At 34.8% G+C, this 27,986-nt stretch overlaps 3 protein-coding genes across 3 annotated transcripts; 1 reads left to right on the top strand and 2 right to left on the bottom strand.

The window, feature by feature from the left end:
• Positions 1–2,402: 2,402 nt before the first annotated feature.
• On the bottom strand, positions 2,403–4,798 carry LOC102397489 (olfactory receptor 11H6-like). The gene is made up of 2 exons (XM_006052388.4): positions 4,750–4,798; positions 2,403–3,382 (listed from the first exon to the last, which is right to left on the bottom strand). Exons 1-2 carry the CDS (start codon positions 4,796–4,798, stop codon positions 2,403–2,405), a joined length of 1,029 nt encoding a protein of 342 aa, XP_006052450.4.
• A 12,313-nt stretch (positions 4,799–17,111) lies between these two features.
• On the top strand, positions 17,112–18,053 carry LOC102401583 (olfactory receptor 4Q2). Its single transcript, XM_006073498.4, has one exon. The coding sequence runs from the start codon at positions 17,112–17,114 to the stop codon at positions 18,051–18,053; it is 942 nt and encodes a 313-aa protein (XP_006073560.4).
• Positions 18,054–25,776: 7,723 nt separating this feature from the next.
• LOC102392924 (olfactory receptor 4K14) lies at positions 25,777–26,709 on the bottom strand. The gene has a single exon (XM_006073472.4). It carries the CDS (start codon positions 26,707–26,709, stop codon positions 25,777–25,779), a length of 933 nt encoding a protein of 310 aa, XP_006073534.4.
• Positions 26,710–27,986: the final 1,277 nt, after the last annotated feature.

Here is a 27,986-nt window from a genome sequence, read left to right as displayed (position 1 = left end):
TATTTACTTAATTATTATAGTCATTTCCTTAATTCTCCATATTTCACAATTTGCCTATTTTCTTTTATATAAGTAATGTATTTCTCATTCTTTTTTCATACCCTAAATAATGCTTGAAATGTCACTGAAAGGTACTATTTAATTATAAATTATATGAATAATTTATTTAAAATGATTAGATCAAGATTTTATGATCTCAGGGACATAATCAAATAGATTCCTTTTGAAAATGTGTGATAGAAAGCAATCTTTTCAGGAATATCAAGACAGCAATACAAAAAATAAGTATGCTGTGCCTCATATTGCCCCATAAATTTTGTGACAGATTTGGATATGCCACAAAATACTTCAGAAACTTTTATTTTAAAGTAGTGATTTGGAGTTTGTGTTTGATCTCTGGTCTTAATAAATACCTATTAAAATATATAATGAATATAAAAGTTGGAAAAATCATCTATAACAAAAAATAAATATGTAAACAAGCATGGTAGTACTTTTTGTGACCTTAGATTAGGCAAAGATTTCTTAGATTTGAAACCAGCATCACAAGTGATAAAAGGTAAAAAGATAGTTGGACTTCATTAAAATTCAAAACTTCAAAGGACAATAATAAAAATATAAATGTAACTCACAGATTGATAAAAGATATTTGCAAATTATTTATCTAATAAGTGACTTATATCTGGAGTATATGCAAAGACCTCTACAGTTGAGAATTAGAAAGATGGATAGGCTAATGTTTTAAAAATCATCAAGGGTTTGAATATATATTTCCCAGTGAAGACATGCAAGTGGCCAATAAGCACACTGAAAGATAATCAGCATCCTTATCATTAAGGAAGTGCAAGTGAGCACCATCATAAGATACCTCTTCATATATACAGGGATAGCTAAAGGACAAAAAAAAGAAAGAGCAAACAAGTATTGGTGAGGATACAGAGAAACTGAACCCCATACATTTCAAACTATGCTGATATGATAGTAAAGATGGCACAGTCACTTTGGAAAATAGTCTGACAATTCCTCAAAATGTTAAATAGTTAACATATGACACAGCAATTCCTCTCCCTGGAGTAAACCCCCCAAAGTGAAAATATATGTTCACACAAAAACCTGTTCATGTATAACTCATAATAGACAAGTGATGGAAACAACTCAAATGTCCATCAACTATTGAATAGATAAAATGTGGGTATATCCATACTAAGAAATGCTATTCAGCCATAAAAAGGAATAAAGTACATGCCCAGCAAAAATGAATCTTGTACACATTATGTTAAGTGAAAGAAGTTGATCACAAAAGGTCACATGTATTGTATGATTCCATTTATATGAAATTTTGAGAATAAACAAATCTATGGAACAGAAAGTAGATTAATTGTTTCCAAGGACTGGAGAGAGGAAGGATGGGGGAGTAATAACTAATGGATTCATGGTCTTTTTGTGGAATGAGGAAAATTCTGGCTGACAGTATGAGATGCTATTGTTCTTGACATAGTTAGCAAAGCAAATCTAGCAATTTCTGTAATTGCAACAATACCTGAGGGTCACTGGCTGTTATCTCTAGCTTGTAGAATGCACAAATGACGTATAAGGAAAAGGCAGTGTATGGTTTATTTTATAGAGAATTTATTTTAAAAATAATTATTTTTTTAAATTTTATTTTATTTTTAAACTTTACAATATTGTATTAGTTTTGCCAAATATCGAAATGAATCCGCCACAGGTATATCTGTGTTCCCCATCCTGAACCCTCCTCCCTCCTCCCTCCCTATACCCTCCCTCTGGGTTGTCCCAGTGCACCAGCCCCAAGCATCCAGTATCGTGCATCGAACCTGGACTGGCGACTCATTAAACATATAATGGAGAAATAATGGCAACCATCTGGATCCAAATTCTGAGTATTTAAACTAAATCTTGGTAAGAAAGTGGGACATACAATTATGATAAATGAACTTTTATAAAGAGGTTAATTAATTTTGTCATGTCTTTAATACTGACATAGAAATTAAAATTTAAATGTTGTTTTGTAAATTTAGCATGACTTTGGACTTACCAGAGAAATATTAGTAATAAATATTTGATTATTGTGTATACATGTGTAACTGATATGGTAACATCAAAATTTTAATATTAAGTCTGAATGTCAGGAAGAAGACTGATGATTTTTTCTTTGATTATTTTTATTTGAATATGAAAAAATTTTACTATTAATGTAAATTTTCTCAAACAGTTAAAAAATGGACAGACGGCCACAGTTAATTTAATAAACATTTAATTACATTTGACTATGTTCTTCTCCCTCCCTCAATTATATTTGTCTAATGTGGTTAATACCATTGAATGCTAACCTTTCAATCATTTATTTCACATATATTATTCCAGTTGCACACACAAGTTCTTCAAAGATTTCTGCCAGGTCTCTGCCTAAATCTCACAGTCTTAAATAATTTTATCAGAGCCTCCTTCATCTCTTTATTCCGGAGACTATAGATAAAGGGGTTGAAGAGTGGAGTTAGCACAGAATAAAACAAAGTCACATATTTCTGAATCCCGGCTGGATTGCCTGCTGTTGGGCTCACATATACGACCATAATAGAGCCATAGAACAGAGACACTACAGACAGATGGGAGCCACATGTAGAGAAAGCCTTATGCCGGCCTTCTGCTGAGGGGACACTAAACAGAGCTCTGATCACCAGGGTGTAGGAGCTGGTAATGAAGAGTAAGGTGGAGAAAATGAGGACTGAATTGTAGATGGCACAGATAATCTCAGTGGCAGGAGCTGGCACACAAGACAGCTTTATAAGGGGTCCTGGGTCACATAGGAAGTGATCAATTTTATTGAGACAACAAAAGGGGAGTTGAGAGATTAGATATATAGGCAAGAGGAAGTACAAGAAGCCACACGCCCAGCAGCCTGCTCCCATTCTGATGCAGCGTTGCACCGGCATGACAGTGGGGTAGTGAAGGGGCCTGCAGATGGCAAGGCACCTGTCAAAGGCCATGGCAGACAGGAAGAAGGTCTCAGTGGTGCCCATGGAGAAGAAGAAGTAGAACTGCAGAAAGCAGCCAGAGAAGGAGATGGTGTTGGTCTCAGAAAGAAAGTTGGCTAGCATGTTAGGGACAGTGGAGGTGACAAACCAGATCTCCAGGAAGGAAAAATTGGCCAGCAGGATGTACATTGGAGTTTGCAGTTGATGGTCGCACCTCACAGCACAAATAATGCACAGATTTCCAATGAGTGTCAGAATATATGTCCCAGAAAAAACTGAGAAACAGAGCATCCGAATGTCCCAAGTATAAGGGAAGCCTAAAAGGATGAATTTACTCACAGAGCTAGAGCAATTCTCTACATGGGTATACTTATTTGTTTTCAAAGCTGCAAAAGAATGACAGATTTCCATATTAGAATTGGCCTTACAAAACATTACTCATTAGGGCAGATGACTTGTTTTGAGCCACATTACTTTGTGCTGTACTTAGTTGCATCCAGCTCTTTGGTACCCCATGGACTGTAGCCCACCAGGCTCATCTGTCCATGCGATTCTCCAGTCTAGAATACTGGGGTGGGTTGCCATGCCCTCCTCCAGGAGAACTTCCCAACCCAGGGATTGAACACACATCTCCCACATTGCAGGCGGATTCTTTACTGTCTGAGCCACCAGGGAAGCTCAAGAATACTGGAGTGGGAAGCCTATCCCTCTCCAGTGGATCTTCCTGACCCAGGAATTGAATCATGGTCTCCTCCATTGCAGGCAAATTCTTTACCAGCTGAGCTACCTATCATACACAGAGATGTTACCATGATTTTCAAGTATTCATATTCCTATTCTGGATATAATAAAAACAAAGTGAACAAAGAGCTTTCCTAATTTCCTACAGCTAACAAAGTGTTGACAATAAGTAAATATGTATAAGGATTTACCATTTTAAATAATACTGAAAAAAACACAGATTCTCACCCCCCCCAAAAAAAAAAAACACAAAAACACAGCCATATTAACTCAGTGTTTGTGATATACAAAGACATTAAAGATAATGCTATTCAATATTCTTTGTTCTACTGGTGAGAAATGCATCAAGTTGAATTAAGGACAATATCAATAAATCTAAATCCTTTATACAACTTTAAATTTCTTTGAGTTAGGTTATGAGAAATATTCCTATATCTTTTTAAGAATAGATTATAAGTCAATATTAAAATGAAAATTTACAAGAGTTCACATTTCAATTCCTCCCTTCAGTAAAAACACACTATCGAAAATACATGTTAAAATTAAGTAGTATCAATTATTAAAACATATATTTAATAATTAAACTTTACATTTAATAATTAAAACATGACTTTAATAATAAAGTCATGTTTACTTATGCTCACAAAAATGTCCTAAATTTTGCAATCTCAAGTACAAATAAAATTCCTTGCCTGCTACTCATTAAAAGTAACAGAAAGTACAGGGGATAGACTTTTCTGAAAGAAGGCGTATCCATTCATTTTCTGGAATTTTCCCTGATTTAGGATCAGAACACCCTTATATAGATTGGGAATAAAAAGGAGCACCTGGCAAGATCCTTTAAGAGTTTTAGTAAATGTTTGAAGTAACATTTTTTATAAGCTCTCATATAAAATCTCAGCTATGATTCTGGAGAAATAGTACTTTTATAATTCGCATATTAAGTTATAAAACGAGAAGGGGTAGAAGAAAGAAATAAGGAGAGCTCAGACACATGTGAGCTTTACCTTACCTGAGGATACAAGGTGAATAGCATAGAATTCTGTATAGTTGAATGCCATTTTCCACATCTGAGTATACAGAAAAACCAAATACAACAGTTTTCTCACATCTCAGAAACACCAGATATAGTAGTGCTCCATGAATTATTGTGGGAATTCATATGAATTGCTAAATAGGCTTTTAGGAACAACCTTATGGGATTAAGAAGTCAGTCATGGGTACTTTTCAGGTTTCTCCTCTGTAGTTCTCCCTTTTTATATAACCTATAAAGGCAAAGTGACAGCGGCAAAGAAAATCATGGTCTAGACAGAATCAAATGAAGAATTTAAATATTGTTCCCTTTTATGTTCTGTAGAGGCCATCTTTGGAAATTGGCCCTCTAGAGAGGGAATTTATAAAACCGTAGTTCTGTTGAACCTGGTTTCCTATTTTGGTCTTTATTCAGCATGCTGGATTAAGTTTCAGATTCTTACACATTTTTTATTCTAATTTGAAGATTTCTCTTTTGTAATAATGAGGAGGAATGGAAACAAAAAAAATTGCAGGGAAAGTTTGCTGTTTATGATGGAAAGTAAATTTATCTCTAGTGATTAGAAGAAAGTTGTGACTGGCAATGAGACTTGATTTTACATTTGAATAAAAGTCTCTGGAATAAAGGTTAGCATAGCAATTAGGAGTCTGTGTGTTTAACCATATTAAAGACCGCTTTCTATGTGTTAATTCCATCTTTGATGCCCTACCCCAAGCTCACCACTACCACCACATTGAGAGACACATTCTTTAGCTATGAATATGATATTTTTAAAATAAAAAGTAATTTATAAAAATTTACCACGCAGTTAGTCACTTTAATAACATGTATGAATGATTCTGTACTAAAATATTAGTATTATTATATGGATATATACGATTTTACACAATGACTACCTAATTGTTGAGCCCTTAGGTGTGATAACCAGAGTTACAAAGATTATATTATATTAAGCCACATTCTAGAGTAAAATATTTCCAAATAATAGAATATTATCAAGTAAGATGTACACCTTAAGAGCTATCTATTATTGTATCATATGTGAATATAATATATAAATATAGCATATTTTTTAATTAATAGAAGTAACATAAGAATGTCTTGATAGATGCAGAACAAAAATAGATAAAATTGAAACCCATTTTTAATAAAGTAAACCAGAAATAGAAATAAACGATTTAACTTGGTAAAAAAAACCTCTTCATCAGAAATAATTGGCAAAATCATACTTTAGTAGTAAAACACAAAAACATTACAATTAAAATCAAGGACAAAACAAAATATTCATATGACAGAGTTATTGTTCTAAGTGTTTCATTTTCCTTTTTTACTAGAGGACAATATTTCTATGTTTCACAAATGTTAGACTAGGCAATGTGACGTGGTTTGCCCGATAAGACAAATTTACATATGACACTTTTAAAGAAAACCTTTAAGAACCATTATGCAATGCACCATAGCTCTTTTTCCCGTGCAATAAAGTACACCCATGGCTGATTCATGTCAATGTATGGCAAAAACCACTATAATATTGTAAAGTAATTCAGTTCAGTTCAGTTCAGTCGCTCAGTTGTGTCTGACTCTTTGCAACCCCGTGAACCACAGCATGCCAGGCCTCCCTGTCCATCACCAACTCCCAGAATTCACCCAAACCCATGTTCATTGAGTCAGTGATGCCATCCAACCATTTCATCCTCTGTCGTCCCCTTCTCCTCCTGCCCTCAATCCTTCCCAGCATTAGGGTCTTTTCAAATGAGTCAACTCTTTGCATCAGGTGGCCAAAATATTGGGGTTTCAGCTTTAGCATCAGTCCTTCCAATAAACACCCAGGACTGATCTCCTTTAGGATGGACTGGTTGGACCTCCTTACAGTCCAAGGGACTCTCAGGAGTCTTCTCCAACACCACAGTTCAAAAGCATCAGTTCTTTGGCACTCAGCTTTCTTTATAGTCCAAATCTCACATCCATACATGACTACTGGAAAAACCATAGCCTTGACTAGACAGACCTTTGTTGGCAAAGTGATGTCTCTGCTTTTTAATATGTTGTCTAGGTTGCTCATAACTTTCCTTTCAAGGAGTAAGTGTCTTTTAATTTCATGGCTGCAATCACCATCTGCAGTGATTTTGGAGCCCAGAAAAATAAAGTCTGACACTGTTTCCACTGTTTCCTCATCTATTTCCCATGAAGTGATGGGACCAGATGCCATGATCTTAGTTTTCCGAATGTTGAGCTTTAAGCCAACTTTTTCACTCTCCTCTTTCACTTTCATCAAGAGGCTCTTTAGTGAAATAATTAGCCTCCAGTTAAACAAATAAATTAATTAGGAAAAAAAGAACCTATTTGCAGGGCAGGAATAGAGACACAGATATAGAGAATGGATGTGTGGACATAGTGGGGGAAGGGAAGGGTTGGATGAACTGAGAGAGGTGCATTGACATATATTCTTTACCATGTGTAAAATAGCTAGCTAGCTAGCAGGAAGCTGCTGTATAGCACAGGGAGCCCAACTCAGTGTTCTGTAATGACTTAGAGGGATAAGATGGGAGGGGAGGTACAAGAGCGAGAGAAAATATATATACCAACCAGAAGCAGCAAGTCAATGTGAGTAAAAAAAAAAAAAAAGAACTTGGTGTAAGTCACTGATACTTACGGGTTCTTAAAAGATAACGTAATTTGGGGAAAGTCAGTTGATACATCATCATCACTGCTCCTATATACACCAATGAAATGAGACAAAGGTAATAATATACAGGCATGAATGTTATGAAGAGAAATTTTTATTGTTGGCTTAGAAATGAATGTCCACCAAGAAGAAGAGAATCAACTAAAACACAAAATGATTCAATAAGTTGGCTAACTACAAAACATGTAGGTAATAAAACTTTCCTTTTATGGGTGAGAAGATTTGTAAATTCTTATGGGTAAATTATTTCATTTTTAATAGCAACACAAGTCATCTGGAAATAAACTTTGAAAGATAGTACATGCACCATTAAGAAAATGTGAATCTTTACAGAGGTATATAAAAGAAAACCAGATTATCAGGAAAGTTATACCATGTTCTTTCATGAATTGACTTCTTAGTGTTAAGTATAAATATTTAACAAGGCAGTACACAAATCCAAGGCAGTCTAGACAATCCCAGTCAGACTGTGGGAAAGAAACTGTTATAGAAGTTTTCAACTTGAAAAAGAGATTTTAAAAATCTCCTTTGAAATAAACTCTCAGGATAATAAATGTATTTTGAAAAAGTAAAATAATGATGTAAGATTTGACTTATCAGATACACAAAATGAAAAGACAACTTATAGAATGGGAGAAAATGTTTGCAAATGTTGCCAGCATCACCCTGATATCGACATCAGACAAAAATATCACAAAAAAAGAAAACTACAGGTCAATATCACTGATGAACGTGGAGGCACAAATCCTCCAAAAAATTTGCCAAACAAATTAAACAATGCTTAAAATGATTATACACCATGATCCAGTGGTGCTTATCTCAGAGATGCAAGGATGGGTCAATATCCACAAAGCAACCAACCTGATACACTACATTAACAAATTGAAAAATAAAGATCAAATATCATTTTAATAGATCCAGAGAAAGCTTTTGACAATATTCAACATGCATTTATGATAAAAACTCTATGCAAAGTGGATATAGAGGGAAGGTACTTCAACATAAAAAAGCCATATATAATAAGCCCACAGCTAACATCATACTCACTGTTGAAAATCTGAAAACATTTTCTTTAAGATCAGGAACAAGACAAGAATGTCCACTCTTACCACTTTTATTTTTCATAGACTCTTCAGTAGATGTCTTTGGAAAACCTGGATGGCTACATGAAAAAAGACTAAACTAGATTACTTTCTCATGCCCGTTATAAAAATTAATTTAAAATAGATTAAAGACTCAATGGGGTCACAAACAGCTGGACACAACTGAGCAACTAACATTTTCACTTCACTTTTTTTTCTAAAGTGTAAAGCCTCAAACCATAAAACTCCTAGCAGAAAAAGCAGGAAGTATGCTCTCTGACATTGGTCATAGCCTTATTTTTCTAGATCCATCTCTTTAAGCAAAGGAAATAATAAAATAAATAAATGTGAATACAGCAAACTTTGCCTTTTGCATTGCAAAGGAAACCATCAACAAAGTGATAAGGCCGCTTACTAAACTGGAGAAATCATTTTCAAATAATACACATGATATGGGATTAATATCCAAAATATATAAATCACTCATATACCTCAACAACAAAAACCAACCAGTTGAAAAATGGGCCTGAATTGACATTTTTCTAAAGAAGACATGCATCTGGCCAACAGGCACATGATAGGCACATGATTCAACATCAGAAATCATCAGAGAATTGCAGCTGAAAGCCATAATGACAGAATGGCTATCATCAAAAAGACAACAAATAAGGAGTATTGATGAGGATGTGGATAAAAAGAAACACTTGTATACTGCTGGTGGGATTGTAAATTGGTGCAGTCACTATGGAAGAAGTATGAAGTTTCTTCAAAAAATTAAAATATAACTGTCATATGATTCAGCAATTTCATGTCTGGGTATTTATCAAAGAAAACAGAAACTTTTTTGAAAAAGATATATGTACCCCAATGTTTATTGTAGCATTATTTATAATAGCCAAAATATAAAAACAACCTAAATTTCATTACCCTGACATCAAAGCCAGACAAAGACATAGGAAATGAAAACTACAGACCAATGTCTCTAATGAATGCTGAAATAAAAATCATCAACAGAATACTATCACAGAGAATTTAAAAGCATATCAAAAGAATTATACACTGTGACAAAGTGGGTTTTTTTCCTGGAATGCAAGGATGGTTTAAATGATGAAGAGTAGTCAAAGTAACATATTAACTACATGAAGGACTAAACCCATATGAATATCTCAATTAATGCAGAGAAAACATCTGACAAAACTCCTCACCCTTACATGGTAAGAAACATTAAAAACAAAAAACACTAGGGGTAGAAGTGAATTATCTCAACATAATAAATACCATTTAGGAAAAGACTCACAGCTAACATTAGAGCCGATGGTGAAAGACTGAAAACATTTCCTCTAGATTAGAAATAAGGCAAGAATTCCCACTCTTACCTCTATTATTCAACATAAGAGGAAGTCCAGAGCCATTACACAAGAAAAAGAGGTAAATATTATCCTGAAATAGAAAAGGAAGAAGTAAAATAATTTCTGATTGCAGACAACATGATCTTATAAGTAGAAAACCCTACAGATTCCAACAAACTGTTAGACCTTATGAACAAATTCAGCAAAGTTGTAGGATAAAAACTCAAAACACAAAAAATTATTTGCACTTCTAGATACTTTCAGTTCAGTTCAGTTCAGTCACTCAGTCATGTCCAACTCTTTGCGACCCCATGAATCGCAGCACGCCAGGCCTCCCTGTCCATCACCATCTCCTGGAGTTCACTCAAACTCACGTCCATCGAGTCGGTGATGCCATCCAGCCATCTCATCCTCTGTCGTCCCCTTCTCCTCCTGCCCCCAGGTCCCTCCCAGCATCAGAGTCTTTTCCAATGAGTCAACTCTTCCCATGAGGTGGCCAAAGTCTCAAATAAAATTAAATATCATTCATTTACAATAGTATCAAAATTAAAATAGGAATGAAGCTAACATAAGGAGGTTGAAGATACATACACTGAAAACTATAACATACTGTTGAAATAAATTATAGAGCCAAATAAATGTAAATACATTCTGTGTTCATGGATTAGAAGACACAATATTGTTAAGATGTGCATACTAGCCAAAGTAATCTGTAGATTCAATACAGTAATATTAGGCTAAGTGAATATAGCAAAGTCACTACAACTGTTTAAAAAAAATTAAAGAAAAAGAAATTTGCAGTTCAAAAATAACATAAAGAGTAAAAAAATCTAACTAAACTTTACTCTGAAAACTAAAACACATAACTGAGAGAAATTAACTGAAGCAATATGTTCATGTTTATGTACACATGCCTCATTGCTGTTATATGGCAATGATCCCAAACAGTTACATTGTTTGGCTGATATATTGAAATTCCAATTAGTATCCTTATATATGCTAAAGGAAGTTGATAAGCTAATTCTAAAATGTAGGTAAAAAAGAATAGGGCCTGGAATACACAAAACAATACTAAAGAACAAAGGGGGAGATTTATAGTATCAGATATCAAGATTTAATGTAAATCTTAATGTGACAGTGTTGTATTAGTAAAAGCATAAAAAATAGAGAAGAAGATTGAAATGGAGGCCATATATAGTGTTATTTATCACACAGCCTCCACTGCAATATAGCCAAAAATCAATGGTCTCTTCAGTAAATATTTTTAGGTCAATTAAATATCCATATGAAAGAAAATGAAACTTGACACCCTACCTCACACCACATACAATTAATTTTAAAAGGATCATACCCTTACATGTGAAAACCAAAAATCTTTAAGCATCTATTTTAAAATGAGAATATGTTCATGACTTTGAAATAAAGAAATATTTTTCAAAAGAAATGTCTTTAATCATATATGAAAAACTTGACATTATAAAACCAAGAGCTTCTGCTTACTAAGACACCATTAAGTGAAAAGGTAAGTGCTAATAGAATTAGATCATTGCAATGCCTATATTCAACAAGGTATTTGCTTATACATGATAAAATAATTAAAGTTAGTAAGAAAATGCCCATGATCCAGTTAACAATTGAGCAAATGATTTGAATTGGCATCTCATGAAAAATATTTCCAAATAGCCCATAGATATATGAAAAAGATGTCAGTTTGATTTTGGATTTTTCCTACAACACTGAAGATAAAAACTGATATGAGAGAATAGCATGTTTATATTACAAAAAGGGAAACTAGTGATGTCAATAAAGAAAAATATTTGGCAGTTTCTTATTGAATGAAACACATATTTATTCTATGATTGAAATGTTTCAGTTGATATACACACGCATCCAACAGAAATGAGTGTTATGCCCATTAAAAAACATGAGCAGAAATGTTCATAGCAGCTTTACTTGTACCTGACAAATATCCAGCAACAATGTAAAGTAAATTATGGTATGTTCATACAATTGAAGAAATAATACAGTTCATTGGTAACAAAAAATAAACACTGATTAGCATAATTGCTTGGAGAAATTTCACAGATAGTATAAAACCAAAGTAATCAAACATATATAGCATTATCATACAATTCCCCTTATTGAAGTTCAAGAAGGCTAAATTAATTAAGAGTGATTAAAAATCATAAAAAGATTTTTAGGGTTTTTGACTGAGACAAGGATATGAGCTAGCCTCCTGAGGTACTGTTGATATGCTATTTCTCTGTTTGTTTGGAAGTTTACATAGGTAAAACTTGAATCAATTACAAATTTAGGCTAGGGTTAAATATCAATGTTTCAACTATTTGCATCTTGTAATATCCTTGAAATTTAGAGAATTTCTGTACATTGATAATGAAAACAGACAGTTAAGTGATAACACGCACATGAAATTTTCAGAAGAAGGAGTATTCAGTTCAGTTCAGTCAATCAGTTGTGTCCGATTCTTTGTGACCCCATGGACTGCAGCAGGCCAGGTCTCCCTGTCCATTATCAACTCCCGGAGTTTATTCAAACTCATGTCCATGGGTTGGTGATGCCATCCAATCATCTCATTCTCTGTCGTCCCCTTCTCCTGCCCTCAATCTTTCCCAGCATCAGGGTCTTTTCAAATGAGTCAGTTCTTTGCATCAGGTGGCCAAAGTATTGGAATTTCAGCTTCAACATCGGTCTTTCCAATGAAGACTCAGGACTGATCTCCTTTAGGATGGACTGGTTGGATCTTATTGCAGTCCAAGGGATTCTCAAGAGTCTTCTCCAACACCACAGTTCAAAAGCATCAGTTCTCTGGCGCCTCAGCTTTCTTTACAGTCCAACGCTCACACCCATACATGACCACTGGAAAAATCATAGCCTTGACTAGATGGACTCCTTGATGAGACTTCCCTGGTGGCTCAGATGGTAAAAGCATCTGCCTACAAAGCGGGAGACCTACAATGAGATCTTCCCAGTGGGTTGGGCAGATCCCCTGGAGAAGGAAATGGCAACCCACGCTAGTATTCCTGCCTGGAAAATCCCATGGACAGAGGAGCCTGGCAGGCTACAGTCCATGGGGTCACAAAGAGTCAGACAAGACTGAGCAATGCCACTTCGCTTGACTAGATGGAACTTTGTTGGCAAAGTAGTCTCTGCTTTTTAATATGCTGTCTAGTTTGGTCATAACTTTCCTTCCAAGGAGTAAGCTCTTTTAATTTCACGGCTGCAGTCACCATCTGCAGTGATTTTTGAGCCCCCAAAAATAAAGTCAGCCACTGTTTCCCCATCTATTTGCCATGAAGTGATGGGGCTGGATGCCATGACCTTAATTTTCCTAATGTTGAGCTCTAAGCCAACTTTTTCACTCTCTTCTTTCACTTTTATCAAGTAGCTCTTTAGATCCTCTTCACTTTCTGCCATAAGGGTGTCATCTGCATATCTGAGTTTATAGATATTTCTCCCAGCAATCTTGATTCCAGCTTGTGCTTAAAGAGTATACAAATAATTAAAAACCTAAAGATGTTCATGAATACTGCTGATGAGGCAAACACAAATTAAGATAATGAACTATTATTTTACCTGTCATATTTGCAAAATTACAATAAAGATTGATATTATCCAGTGTTGGAAAGCTTGCAAAATAGCACCATGTATATTGTTCACAGGAGGGAAAAACAGTCTGTCAACATTCTTCTCAGAAATTTCACTCTCAGGCCTATATCCCTTCCAAATACCCAATAAATACCTAAATAACTATGAGCAAAATTCAAAATTTAAAATTATTCATTGTAGTGCTGTTTGCAGAAGTTACAAAATAATAAATGATATGCATGTCCATTAATGAATATTTATTTCATTATAGCAGATCTATTTTTAAAATATTATGTATTATTTAAAAAAAATTAGTTTTGCATACAGTATATGAAAGTGTATCCATAAATCGATCTTTCTCTCTCTTTCTGTTCCTTCTTCTCCTTTTCTCTCTATTCACCTCTCTCTCTTCTTCTTTCCCCTCATGGTATGGATGTGGCAGTGGAAGAAAGGGTGAGAATTTTATTCTTATTTACATAGTTCTATTATTTAGAAAAATAAAACAATATAAAATCTAAAGTGGGAATCCTGACTAGAGAAGGCACTTCAAATAAAGAAAGTGGTGAAAAGGTTTACTGTTTTTGGCAAGGCACTTGGAACCAAACTTTTCCTAATGTTTCATTATCTTTCTTATTAACCTCAGTCCTGGGAACATTTACCTCTCGGTTATATAACATTTTCACTTTTCACTTTCATGCTTTGGAGAAGGAAATGGCAACCCACTCCAGTGTTTTTGCCTGGAGAATCCCAGGGACGGGGAAGCCTGGTGGGCTGCAGTCCATGGGGTCGCACAGAGTCAGACACGACTGAAGCGACTTAGCAGCAGCATATAACATTTTAAAAATAGGTCTGCTATAATGAAATAAATATTCAATTAATGGACATGCATATCATTTATTATTTCATAACTTATGCAAACAGCACTACAATGAATAATTTTAAATTTAGAAATTTTAAATAACCCAGCTGACATACGGTAACTATCACCCAGCTGATAAATTGCAAAATGGAATCTTTTTTCTTCTTTTTTTTCCCCTATCCATTGCCATTTACCCCTGCATCCCACTACTACCCTAAAACACACATATTTTTTGTGTTTGGTAATTTCTGGCAATAGATTATGATTTAAAATTTTTAATAATTCCCATTGCAATTTGATTATGAGTGCCTGAATCCCTAAATCCCTGAATGCCCAAATTTCCTAATAATGGCCAGTGTAACCTAGGGGTTCCTCTTTGTTTATTAATTTTCCTACTTCTATAGTATTTAGGATGGCTCTGTAGTGTTAATGTGCCAGGCTTCTGTGACCACAAGACCCGAGAATCTACACTTTATATGCAGAAGGTATATAATTAGACTTAAACTCTATTATGTTGAAAGCTTTACTTCATGTTCCTGTTATCTATACCCATTTGCAAGATCAGTATTTAATGGAAATTGCAGAATTTTTCAGTAGTAGATCATATTGTATATGTAATATCAATTATATAAATAAAAAATGCACTTTAGAAAGCTTTCAAGAATGTACGACACACTAAAGTTAATCATGTTTGCTTCTTGGTATTAGGAAAATTATTTTCCTCATGTTTATCGTGTTTCTAAATTTCAGCAATAAATGTGCATTATTTTTGTAATTACAAAAATGTTTAAACATGAAAAATTAAATTGTGAAATACTTTTTGAAAAACATATTTGTCATTAAAACCTTGCTTTTAATAAATCTGAGGTTTTTTATGTTATACCTAGACAACAGTAATAGCTCTGTAAAAAAAGTTACATGGATTATAATTAAGGGGATTTTTAATCTGAAATTTAGTAACTGAAATAAGCAACAATTAAGTTGCAAATAAAGGACAAAATCCAAATATTCAGTTTTTTAATATAAAATAAGAGTTTTACTATCAAAAAAGCTGTGTGGATATTTATAACTGCACAAATTCACAGAGTTATATATTAATCAAAAGTATAATTGAGTTTATTATAGAAAAATTTAAACTATCAATAAGTAAAAAGAAAGTTTCAATTGTCCAAGTAAATATTTATATTTTATTGTCTTTTCCTTTAGTATAGCTGTTTTATATAGCTTAACTTTTTAGTGTATATAAATTACTTTCATGTTTTAAGTATATTTTTGTGTGTTGTTTTATTTCCCTTTATTATTTTACCATTTTCTCTGGTTAATGAATCTTTTCGCAAGCATCATTTTAACAAAATGATACTTAAATTTGGGAGATTTTCTTCATATTATTCCTTGATAATTTTAATTGTTAACATATAAATAACAATATTTCTATTCATATAATTGTTTTTCTTTTTTTCATATAATTTCTTTAATTGAGAAGTATATACATTTTTACTGTTTTCTTTAATTTTTATTTGGTTTAAAGTATCTTTTTCAAAACTTGCATTCTTGTTAAATGCCTAAATGAAGATATGAAGTTCATAGACTCAAACAGGGCATGAACTATGATGATAAAGTATAAAGAATATTCACTGATATCTAAACTTGAAATTATTGTGTCTTAATTCCTCAAAACATTGCTGTGTGTGTGGTAGCTCTGTAGACTTTGAGTCAATAGCAGCTATTGCGTGTACTCACAGTCCTCAGTAGACTATTACCTATTTCATTTCATGCAGTGGCACCTTCTAGCTATTGCTCATATGAATGGATGAAATACGCAAACACACTTCCTGGACTACTAATTTTTTCATATAAGAGAAATCATTTCTTTGTGCCCAATTTGATAGGAGTCAAACAAGGGAGTAACTTGAATGTATGAATAACCATCATATGATTCTATTTAGATCAATAAAAGCATACTATGTACTCATATGTCCACAGCTATGACCTAAGATAAGAAATGTTATTATACTATAACTATAATATATAACTATATATACAGTTACATATATATATATAAAATATAACTATAACTATAATAATAAGCTGGATGGAAGTGTATTATAACAATAATATGCAGGACAGACAGTCAGCAAACTTTAAGTGTCATTACTTAGGTAATGAGCTAGCAATAAGACCAAAGTGGCAAATAAACTTCCCTCTGGTCATTTTTACAGGGTGGAGCCTCAAGAGTTATCTTCATAGAAAAGGCCACAGGGTTATTATAGTAGCCTAACCATCTACAGTGTGATGATTTCTTATCTCAGATAAAACCTTTGTAGACTCTAATGCCTGTACACTGGAATTTTAAATTGTATCTTCTAGTTTTATTTTTTTCTAAAGATTATAATTTTTAAAAAATATTAATATCTTAGTGAAATGTAATATTGCCTTGAGACAATGTAAAATAGGGGAAGGAAAATGCTGACTGATGGAAGATAGAGATACATCAAGTTGAAGTTAAAAGTCCAGTACTGGTGACTTTAAAAAATGTTGGCTACTTCATCAGTATCTCAAAGCTAGAGTTGTTGGGAAATATGTATTCATATCATCTAAGGAAAAAATAATTTCTTCCAGCTAACCAATCAAGATGCATCCTAGAGAAAATTTTCATTTTTGAAATAAGGTTCTTACATTTTGTGTGAAATATCTTATCCAGTTTTAACATTACTAATGCCCCATTGTTTAATTTTTTGATCCAGGTGAAACCAGATCAAATGGATGAAAACCAAACAAAGGTAGTGAGAGAATTTATCCTGGCAGGTTTCTCACAGACACAATCTATTGAAACAGGGCTATTTGTACTATTTCTTCTTTTCTATGTGTCCACTTGGGTAGGAAATGTCCTTATCATGGTCACAGTAGTCTATGATAACCATCTGAATTCATCACCCATGTATTTCCTTCTTGGCAACCTCTCTTTCCTGGATCTTTGTTATTCAACAGTAACTACCCCTAAGCTTCTGGCCGACTTTCTTGATAATGAAAAGCTCATTCCCTATGACCAATGCATTGTGCAGCTCTTCTTCCTGCATGTTGTAGGGGCAGCAGAGATGTTCCTGCTCACAGTGATGGCCTATGATCGCTATGTTGCAATCTGTCGCCCCCTGCACTATACCACTATCATGAGTCGAGGATTATGCTGTGTGTTGGTAGCTGCCTCCTGGATGGGAGGATTTGTTCACTCTACTGTCCAGACAATTCTCACTGTCCGTCTGCCCTTTTGTGGGCCAAATCAGGTGGACAACTTCTTTTGTGATGTTCCCCCTGTCATCAAACTTGCCTGTGCAGACACTTTTGTCATTGAATTGCTAATGGTATCTAATAGTGGGTTGATTTCTACCAGCTCCTTTGTAGTGTTGGTTTCTTCCTATGCCACTATCCTAGTCAAGATTCGCTCCCAGGAAGGAAGGCAAAAGGCACTCTCAACCTGTGGCTCTCACCTCATGGTGGTAACACTCTTTTTTGGACCCTGTATTTTCATCTATGCTCGTCCATTCTCCACTTTTTCTGTGGACAAGATGGTGTCTGTACTCTACAACGTTATTACTCCCATGCTGAACCCCCTCATCTACACACTTCGGAACAAAGAGGTCAAGTCAGCCATGAGAAAGCTGTGGGATAGGAGTGGACTTACTTGGAAAAAGCAGGAGACATAAGAAGATGAAGTGAGTTTTTGCAAGCAAAGAATCTTGGGTTAGAATAATTACTTTGGGAAGAATGTGTTAGGAGATGGTAGCTTAGTTGTTTGGTTTTCTTCCATTAAATCATAATACTATTTATGGCTTTATAACAAAATTAAGCCCAGAAAAACTCCTTTCATACTGAATTGTTCTGTTTTCTGCTTCTTTTTCTTCCCTAAAGAAAATCTGGTTTCTGTTTCCAATCAATTTAGGCTCTTCCATTCTATCCACTTGTCTAATAAAATTTTATTCTATACATTTTGTATATTCAGTTTGCTATTATTACATACAGGTACAATCTACCCTTTCCAAATTCTCATCAATTTCTTCTCCACCTTGCCACAGGTTTTGTCTCGGTCTCAGTTTTAACTTACTCCAACTAAAAGTTTGCAATGAATTAAGTAATGAATTTATACAGGTTTCTTACTCTCACAATAAAAGGAATCAATTAGATGAGTCAGAGTGAATCATATTTATATGACTGTATAACAACAAACTAGTGGGATATATTAGTCTGCTTCATCACTTCACCACACTATTAATTACCATCTAGTAGTGTAATTGAGACTGCAATTGCCTAATACTGTGGGTTCAAATACCCCTCTTAGAATTACAAGTCAAGTAAGGTCACTATCTGTAGCATGTATAAATTGATGCCTATTTTCTAGTTCTTTGTGAGAGCTAAAAATGATGATAGATATGGATGCAGATTGGTGCCTGTTTCATAACAGGGTTTCACTATTATTTACTCATTGAAGTTGATACTTTTTCAAAAGACACAGACGGTGAAATTCTAAATTTCTTGATTTGCCTTAATGAAACAACAGTGTAACGTACTGTAACTGGTTTGTGGAGAATGCTAGAAAGTGTACAGAAATAAGTTACAACATTTTCAACTTCATCAATTATTGGGCACAGCTTATACTACTGTCAATATTTTCATCAATACATTGGTTATCCTTAAAGTTATATTAAAACTAACTCATAGGTTTGTTTTTTGTTTATAAGCAAAGATAGGAAAGTTAAAATGACATTCAAGTTTAGAACAAGCTAGACACAAATTTAATATAAATGTGAAATACAAATGAAGCCTCCACTTTTTAGGGTTTTTATGTCAGTGGATTATAGAAGCCATTGCAGCAACTAATTTGTGTGACAGAGACAGAAGCCAAGAATATTTGGTTAACTCATTGGATACTGAGGTTTTGTCTTTATTATCTATACATTTCTGAGTCAGAGTCAGATTTAGCTCTTTCCTATGACAGATGAAGACTCACATGGTCCTGTAGCCAGAGCTGGTGAATGTGCAGAATAGATGCAGCAAAACTCCAAGTGAGTGTTTGAATCTCCACAAAAGTATTCTCTTAGCACTTAGTATTGTTTAGTATCCAAGTCATGTCTGACTCCTTTTTGACCCTAGGGACTGTAGCCCTCCAGGCTCCTCTGGCATCGAATTCTCCAGGCAAGAATATTGGAGTAGGTTGCCATTTCCTTCTCCAAGGAATCTTCCCGACCCAGGGATTGAAACCGCATCTCCTGCATTGCAGGTGGAATCTACTGCTGAGCCACCAGGCAGGCCCTACATATTCCCAACATTTACTTTTTAAAATGTCCAAAATAAAATGAATTAAAGACTCGATAAAAATATGCTGAATAAATGAAGGAGGCATCTGATTGATGTGGCAATGATTGGGGAAGAGATATTTCAAAGTTGAGGATTTTTTTTCCCCTTACTTGGAAAGAGAATTTGCAAAGTTTTCACTGAGACATAGGAAACATTTTGAGATATATGACAGAGCAAGAACAGATCAAAGTTGCTTTAGTTCTTAAAACAGATGTAAAAACGTTTATAGATACACCACCTGTTGTCAGTGAAGACCAGATAGACACCTCAATACTGAGAAGATAATTAGGAAACCTGATTCATAACACAAATAACTAGAAAGCATGTGACTTCATCTATAGAAAAATGACTATTTATAATGACTATAGTTGAATTATTTGTCAGTCTTTTAGTTTTTATTGCTTAATAACAGTATTACTAACAGAGGAGATAGCGAAGGTTAAAATTCAGCAGGATTGAGGCAATTCATCATAAAGACATAATGCAGTTTATTTTTTTCTAGAGATTAAGAGAGAGGATCTCTCTTGCTCCTAGACATTTTCCACTAATCAATAATATATGGGAAAAGTGATACTTAGGAATTTAAAAAATGGTTCAACATTTTGTAATAGGAGGAGAAGATAAAAGTACATAAAATAAAATCAGTATTCTTAGAAAATATAAATAAACAGTTCAGTTCAGTCGCTCAGTCGTGTCCAACTCTTTGCGACCCCATGAACCACAGCACGCCAGGCCTCCCTTCCATCACCAACTCCCGGAGTCCACCCAAACCCAGATATAACTATAAATTCTACAGGATAAATTAGAATGCATGTTTAAACAGAAATACAAATAGAGCTGTCTAGAATTCACAAGAAAGCAACTGCCCCAATAAAATATCCCTAATACTACTCTTTGATGACTTTTACTGCTTCTCCTGTCATGACCTTACCACCATTTTTGCAACACCTATATATCTGTATTTTAAAATAAGAAGCTTAAGAAGTCCATTGTATTTCTATACACTGACAATACAAAAATTGAAAATGTAATTAAAAGTACTAAAATTATACTACATGTAAAGCATCAAAAGCAAGAAGATTAAATAGAAAATAAAATAGTTATATATTTAATTCATAATTATGGAAAGTATACTTGATGAAATTCATCACATTCAAAAATAGCAGGAAACTCCTTATTCTTAGAGAGGATATCAATAAATATCTACTGAACACATCAGCATGTGAATTTTTAAAAAGCTTTCCCATGAGATATGAAGTGTGCCAAAGAGTCCCAATTTTGCCATTTAAATAATATGCTGCTAGACATCCTATCTAGGCAATATCACAAGGAAAAGAAACTAAAAAGCCATAAGTGTTGGAAACAAAGAGACAAAAATGCCTTTTACAATGACATAATTTTAGCACAAGTGCATACTCTATGATTTCATTCTATAAGCTCAAGAAAAGAATAAATAATGTATCCATTAAAAATCAAGACTGTAGTTATCCTTAGTGGGTGGAGAATGGAACGGGGAGTGAGGGAACTTCTGATACTATGTTCCTCAATCTGTGTGTTCATTTTGTGAAATTTTGTTGAGCTATATAATCATTATTTGTATACTCCTCTAAATATATGCAATTCTTCAGTAAAAATGTTTATCTATAAAAGGTAAAAATAATAAATAAAATGTTACTTATTTGAATAGTATTAAAATAAACATCTGGCAAGATCAAAATAAAAATGAGGCAAAAAATAATTGAATTTTGGTAGCATAACTGTCCCTCACTTAATCCCTCTCTCAATACACCAGGCTGTTAAAACTTGATGGATGATTTTGCTAAATTTTCTGGAAAATACATTTCTCCCCCTGTGCAAAAGTATTCCAGAAAAATAAAAGTTCTCAAACTTATTTTATAGGACTGCTGTAAATTCAATACCAAATGAAAAAGAAAAAGTAAATAAAATTATAAACAAATCTTACTAATTATTATGAAAGTGAAAGTCGCTCTGTCATGTCTGACTCTTTGCGACCCCATGGACTGTAGCCTGCCAGGCTCCTCTGTCCATGGAATTCTCCAGGCCAGAATACTGGAGTGGGTAGCTGTTCATTTCTCCAAGTGATCTTGCCAACTCAGGAATTGAACCCAAACAGATTCAAAAAGATAACACTTTTACAAACTCAAGTTAAGGCTGTATTTGTGTTCCTTTATCAAGTAGAATTTATCCGAGTATTATTTATCCAAAGATGGTTCAACTTTACAGAATTTCTCAGCATAATATTATATTGAGCAGATTGAAGAAGAAAAATATATTTTTATCCTAAGGTATGCAAAATATGACAACAGAATGTAAAGAAATTATCATTCTGTTGATATATCTCAGAATTTGGCAAGAGAACCACTCTCTACTATTTAGAGTCAATACTCTCAGTTATAACTGAACAAAATTGTGGATTTACTTTTGAGTTTTCTTATTCCCCTTTCAACATATTCATAATGAAACTCTTGACATCCAACACCTCTGCTAGCTAGCATCTCTACAATCTTACGCTCATTTTATTTTCAGGAAAAGAATATTTATACCAATCACACAGACCATGCTCTCTGCTTCTGCTTAAGATGCAATAATAAGGATTGGATTTACTTTTCCTTCTAACGTAACTTAAAATGAAATACACAAAACAATAGTTCTCAGAATCCTGGACATCAGGCATCAAAGGACAACAATGGTCCCTAAGAGGAAAAACATTGAGTCCTAAAATTGCCCAGCTTTTTGCTGTCAGGGATTTTTCTGGGATGCAGAGATATACTTCTGAGAACACATTCTGGTCCATTAGTAGAGATTTCTCTCACAAAAAAATCCTTCCAACAGTACCTTAATAGCAATTACTCCTGCAGATTGATAATGTCAACAATTGTTCTGTGGTTCTCAATCATGGTTGTGAATTACAATTACCTGAGCCAGCTTACAGTTTAAAAAAGAAGCACATATTATTTGCATTTAAAAATCATTCCGGGTGATTTTTTAGTATAAGCAGCTTTCAGATTACACTTTGAGAAGCACTGTATTGTGTATTTAATTTACTTTATCTCAGAATAGGAAAATAAGTTTTGTAAATGGTTCCTCAAAACTCAAAGAAGTTCCTCTATTTGGAATGTATGACTTCCTATGAATTGACAGTGGTGAATTTCCTGCAAAAGTTTAGAGTCTGTGGAAAACAGACACTGATGACTCCTTTCACACTAGTTTTACTAACCCATCAAGTATCCATGTTTATGTCCAGACAGCTTAAATGCAGGGATTTCTCCACCTAGACTGATAATACAATGGTCCACATTCATCTTCATGGATCTGGCATAAGCAACATGGAGAGTCGAGCAGATATTAGAGATGGGACATAGCCATTGGATAGTTTTATTAATAAAAAGAAACATAGGATTTAGCATATATTTGGGAACTTACTATATGACTGAGTCATGCTAAACTAAATGAAATATGTGTGTGCACATACATGTGTGTGCATTAATATAACAGAATCCAGAATCCTAGGAGATAAAAAGCTGAAATAATAAGGGAAATCTTTTCTGAATATCAAAACTGAACTAGGTTTCCCTCTCATTTTCTCTCAGAGCATATCATGTTTATTCTTACCACAACTTTAATTTAATAATATGCTTTGATTGTGTGTATAACCAACTTCATTCCACTAAACTGGAAATGTGTGTTCTTAACCACTCTATCTTCACTCCTAGTGCAGTGCATTGAATCTTAAATATGGAAGGTGCTTGACAAACATTTGTCAACTGAGTAAATAAATCCATGAATAGTATTAGCTGTATCTTTGATGATGAAAAGAGCTATGTCCAAAATCTGTAAATCAAAAAATCAGCATTACATCAATAAAAACTAAGGAAATTAATCCCCAAACAGATATTGATTTCCTCTTAAGCTTTTTCAGTGTTCACCGATGCAATGAACATGAACTTGGGGAAACTCCAGGAAATGGTGAGAGACAAGAAGGCCCAGTGTGCTGCAGTCCATGGGGTCACAAAGAGTTGGACATGAGTGGGCGAATGAACAACAATGTTCACATATATGGGCATAGTCATAAAAATTGACTATGTCCAAATTTATAAAGTAGAAACATGGTATTATCATAATAGCAAGCAAGATGACTATAGAGAAAATATCCCAAGGAAGAAGTTGTTTTTTTCTATGTTCTTTTATTGTTTAGGCACATGTGTAGGATTATAGTCAGAAGGGAAAACAGAAGTACTCAGGAGCATGCTACTCCTGATTGACAACAATGTCCAAAATTATTGGAAGTTTCATCCAGTTACTCAAATAATTCATGCATTACCCAGTTCTGTCCTTTGGCTTGATGTTTCTGAATTAACTTATGAGAAAATTGCTTGAATCCTCTAAACATTAACTCAGTTAATATCAAACTTAATTCTTGCTTATGATTGTCTTTCAGGATTCAAAGACATTCAAAATTCAGCATAAGATCTGAATCTGTGTTATTCTGACAAATGCTTCCTAATAGATGACTCCTTAAGGGACAGCATCAACTCAGTAAGAGGCAAGTTTATTAAAACCTACTATAGGTGAAAATTTATTAATTAAATAGTCCAGCATATATCATATAGTAAGTTTATGTTTATACCATGAAATATGTGGCCATAAAATATTGATTTTCTTATGTTAAAATTGACTTCTATAATTCAATACCACCAACATGCATTCAGTTTTTAAATAAAAAAGTTTAAATATAATACACATTCAAAAGAAAAAAATAATATGCTTTTTAAAACAATATGATCCTGAAATTGTATTTCTTCCTCTCAGGGTTTCAAAACTAGGACAAAGATTCACATGGTATTATTTACTCTCAAGCTACTTTCCCTGTGCCAAGTATCTCATGTCTTGAATATCTATGAACTGAGAGCCCTTGCTGTGTTGGACTATAATTGTGTATGTGTGTATGTGTGTGTGTGTGTGTGTGTGCTCAGTCATGTTTGACTCTTTGCAACCCCATGGACTGTAGCCCACTAGGCTCCTCTGTCCATGGGATTTTCCCAGGCAAGAATACTTGAGCGGGTTGCCATTTCCTTCTCCAGTGGATCTTTCCCATCCAGGGATCAAACCCATGTCTCTGGCATCTCCTACACTGGTAGGCAGATTCTTTCCAACTGTGCCACCTGGGAAGCCCCACTGGACTATGATTAGGAAATAAAATTTCATTTTTAATCAATTTTGTTAGACAAACTGTTAAGAGAAATCTGGCTTAAAAAATTTGTGGCGTCCATTCCAAGGAGGATGTGTGGAACTGAGTAAACATAAGCATGCGTGCCTGCTTAGTAGTTCAGTTCTGTCCAGTTCTCCGCGAACCCATAGACTGTAGCCTGCCGGCTCCTCTGTCCACAGTATTTCCCAGGCAAGAATACTGGAGTGAGTAGCCATTCCCTTCTCCATGGGCTCTTCCCAGGCCAGCGATCGAACATGTGTCTCCTGCATTGTAGGCGGATTCTTTACCATCTAAGCCATTAGGGAAGCCCTGAGTAAACATATATTGTATGAGTAATTACATATGCATATATATAATATCGGAGAAGGCAATGGCACCCCACTCCAGTACTCTTGCCTGGAAAATCCCATTGATGGAGGACCCTGGTAGACTGCAGTCCATGGGGTCACTAAGAGTTGGACATGACTGAGCGATTTCATTTTCACTTTTCACTTTCATGCATTGGAGAAGGAAATGGAAACCCACTCCAGCGTTCTCGCCTGGAGAATCCCAGGGACGGGGGAGACTGGTGGGCTGCCGTCTATGGGGTCGCACAGAGTCAGACAGGACTGATGCGACTTAGCAGCAGCAGCAGCAGTATATATAATATCACATACAAAATTATGTATATATTTTGTTGAAATCAGTAACTATTTCTCTATAATGTAACACAATACAAATTATACCAATGTAATGCCAGAATGAAATATTTGATCAGAATAAAAAAAAAGAAATATTTGATCAGAATTACATTAAAGAAAGATATCTTCTGAATGAATAAGAACATATAACTGGAAACCTGGACTTCAGTGAAAAGTCACATGTCGGTTTCTCAGTTTCTTCATAGATATTTTCATCTCCTTATTTCTCAGTGTGTAGATAAGAGGGTTCAAGAATGGAGTAAAAATGGTGTAAAACACAGAGAGGAGCTTGTCCACAGAGAACCTACTAAAAGGCCACACATAAATGAAAATGCAGGGCCCAAAGAAGAGTGTGACTACCATGATATGTGCAGAGCAAGTCGAGAGTGCTTTGGAGACCCCACCAGCTGCACGCTGTCGGACAGTGATAAGAATAACAGTGTAGGAGATCAGGAGGAGGAGGAAACAGCTCATGGAAAGCAACCCACTGTCTGAGATCATAAGTATACCCAAGACATAGGTGTCCAGGCAGGCAAGCTTGATCACAAGAGGAAGGTCACAGAAAAAGCTGTCCACCTCGTTGGGGCCACAGTAAGGTAAATTTACAGTAAAGGCTACCTGACTGATGGAGTGCACAAATCCAATGACCCATGAAACCAACACCAGCCCCACGCAAGTCTGCCGGCTCATCACTGTCATGTAATGCAAAGGCTTGCATATGGCCACATACCTGTCATAGGCCATGGTAACAAGAAGTACCATCTCAGCCCCACCAACAAAGTGCAAGAAGAAGATTTGAGCCATACATCCTCCGAAGGAGATGAGCTTTTGATCACTAAGGAAGTCCCTGATCATCTTGGGAGTGGCAAATGAGGCCAGCCATATGTCCAGGAAAGAGAGATTCCCCAGCAGGAAGTACATAGGGGAGGAGTGTAGGTGGGGGTCAGATATTACAGTGACCACAATGATAAGGTTGCCCAGAACAGTGACCACATAGATCTCAGAGAAGAATACAAAGAAAAATTTTTGAAGATGTTGTGAAGTGCAGAGTCCATGCAACACAAATTCTGACACCAAGGAATAATTCTGCAGGTCCATTATCACTGGTCTCAGATTTTGTTGTGAATCTACACAAAGAAAAGACATATAAGTGAAAGTGCCTATCATTTCCCAGGCACATGAAAGTGATCAACTAAGTGTGATCTAAATATAATTTTTAAGTTGTAAGAGACAGCATAAAATATGATATATAGAAGATTAAAACCAATTCCCTACCAACATATGTATTCACCTTTTTCAGACTTCAGTGTTTCCTTAGGTGCAGTTAGACATTCTGGAAGACTCCAGCATAGATGAGAGTTGTGGGAATATTTTTTTCTCCATTATCTAGCCTTTGCCTGTGAGCAAATGTAGAATCAATTATGTATAGAATGTGAACCAAAAATCCTTGTAGGATTGAGAATATAAAGATTTTCTTAATAGTATTATAGTCTGTCCACCTGTCAATATTATTAGCCAATGCATAACTGTTTTTAACTAACAAACCTAAGAATTGGGATTAAACTTAATTTAAAATAACGCCATCAATGACAATTGAATGTACATTGTCAAGTCTCTCCTTCTCTCCCCTTTTTTCCATTTACCTGTGCTGTGCTTAGTGTCTCAGACATGTTGGACTGTTTGTGACCCCATGGCCTGTAGCCCTCAAAGCTCCTCTGTCCATGGGGATTCTCCAGGCAAGAAAACTGAAGCAGGTTGTAATGCCCTCCTCCAGGAGATCTTCCCAACCCCGGAATCGAACCCAGGTCTCCCTCATTGCAGATGGATTCTTTATCCGCTGAGCTTCCAGGGAAGCCCCTTGCATTTACCTGCATAAACTCAAAACAATATCTGGCAAAGACATTTGATGGGTGGCCATATCTATATATCTAAACACCAATTAACATGTCTCTCACAAGAAGCCAAGCGATAAAGTAAATTTCATTCCTTCACAGCAAATTACAAGGAAAAATATTCCTCCAAACTAAAAAGCATGATTTGGGTTAAAAACATATTTGAGATGATGTATAAATATAGGACAACTGCCAGATTGTGAACCATTGTATATGCTGTTTAGTAAATTGGGGGGTAGTGACATTATTGTGCTATATATGAGTTATAGAATGGCATTTATCATATTTTCTGTTACTGTCTTTGAGCAAAATTTTATCTAAATAGTAGCCCAATTATATACAATTTTAATCTAAAGCATGAATCTGTACCATCAAGGAGAATAGCCTCAGTTGAGGCCACTGGACTCTTTCCTAAACTTTGCTCTTTGTCAACATCTTGGAGAAAACATAATTATCAAATCTACAAATGAAAGAAATCTGATG

This window comes from Bubalus bubalis, chromosome 11 (assembly GCF_019923935.1).
Source record: "Bubalus bubalis isolate 160015118507 breed Murrah chromosome 11, NDDB_SH_1, whole genome shotgun sequence".
NCBI classification, from domain to species: Eukaryota; Metazoa; Chordata; class Mammalia; order Artiodactyla; family Bovidae; genus Bubalus; species Bubalus bubalis.
The sequence above is the reverse complement of the archived record's forward strand: the minus strand, read 5'-3'. Positions and strand labels throughout refer to the sequence as shown.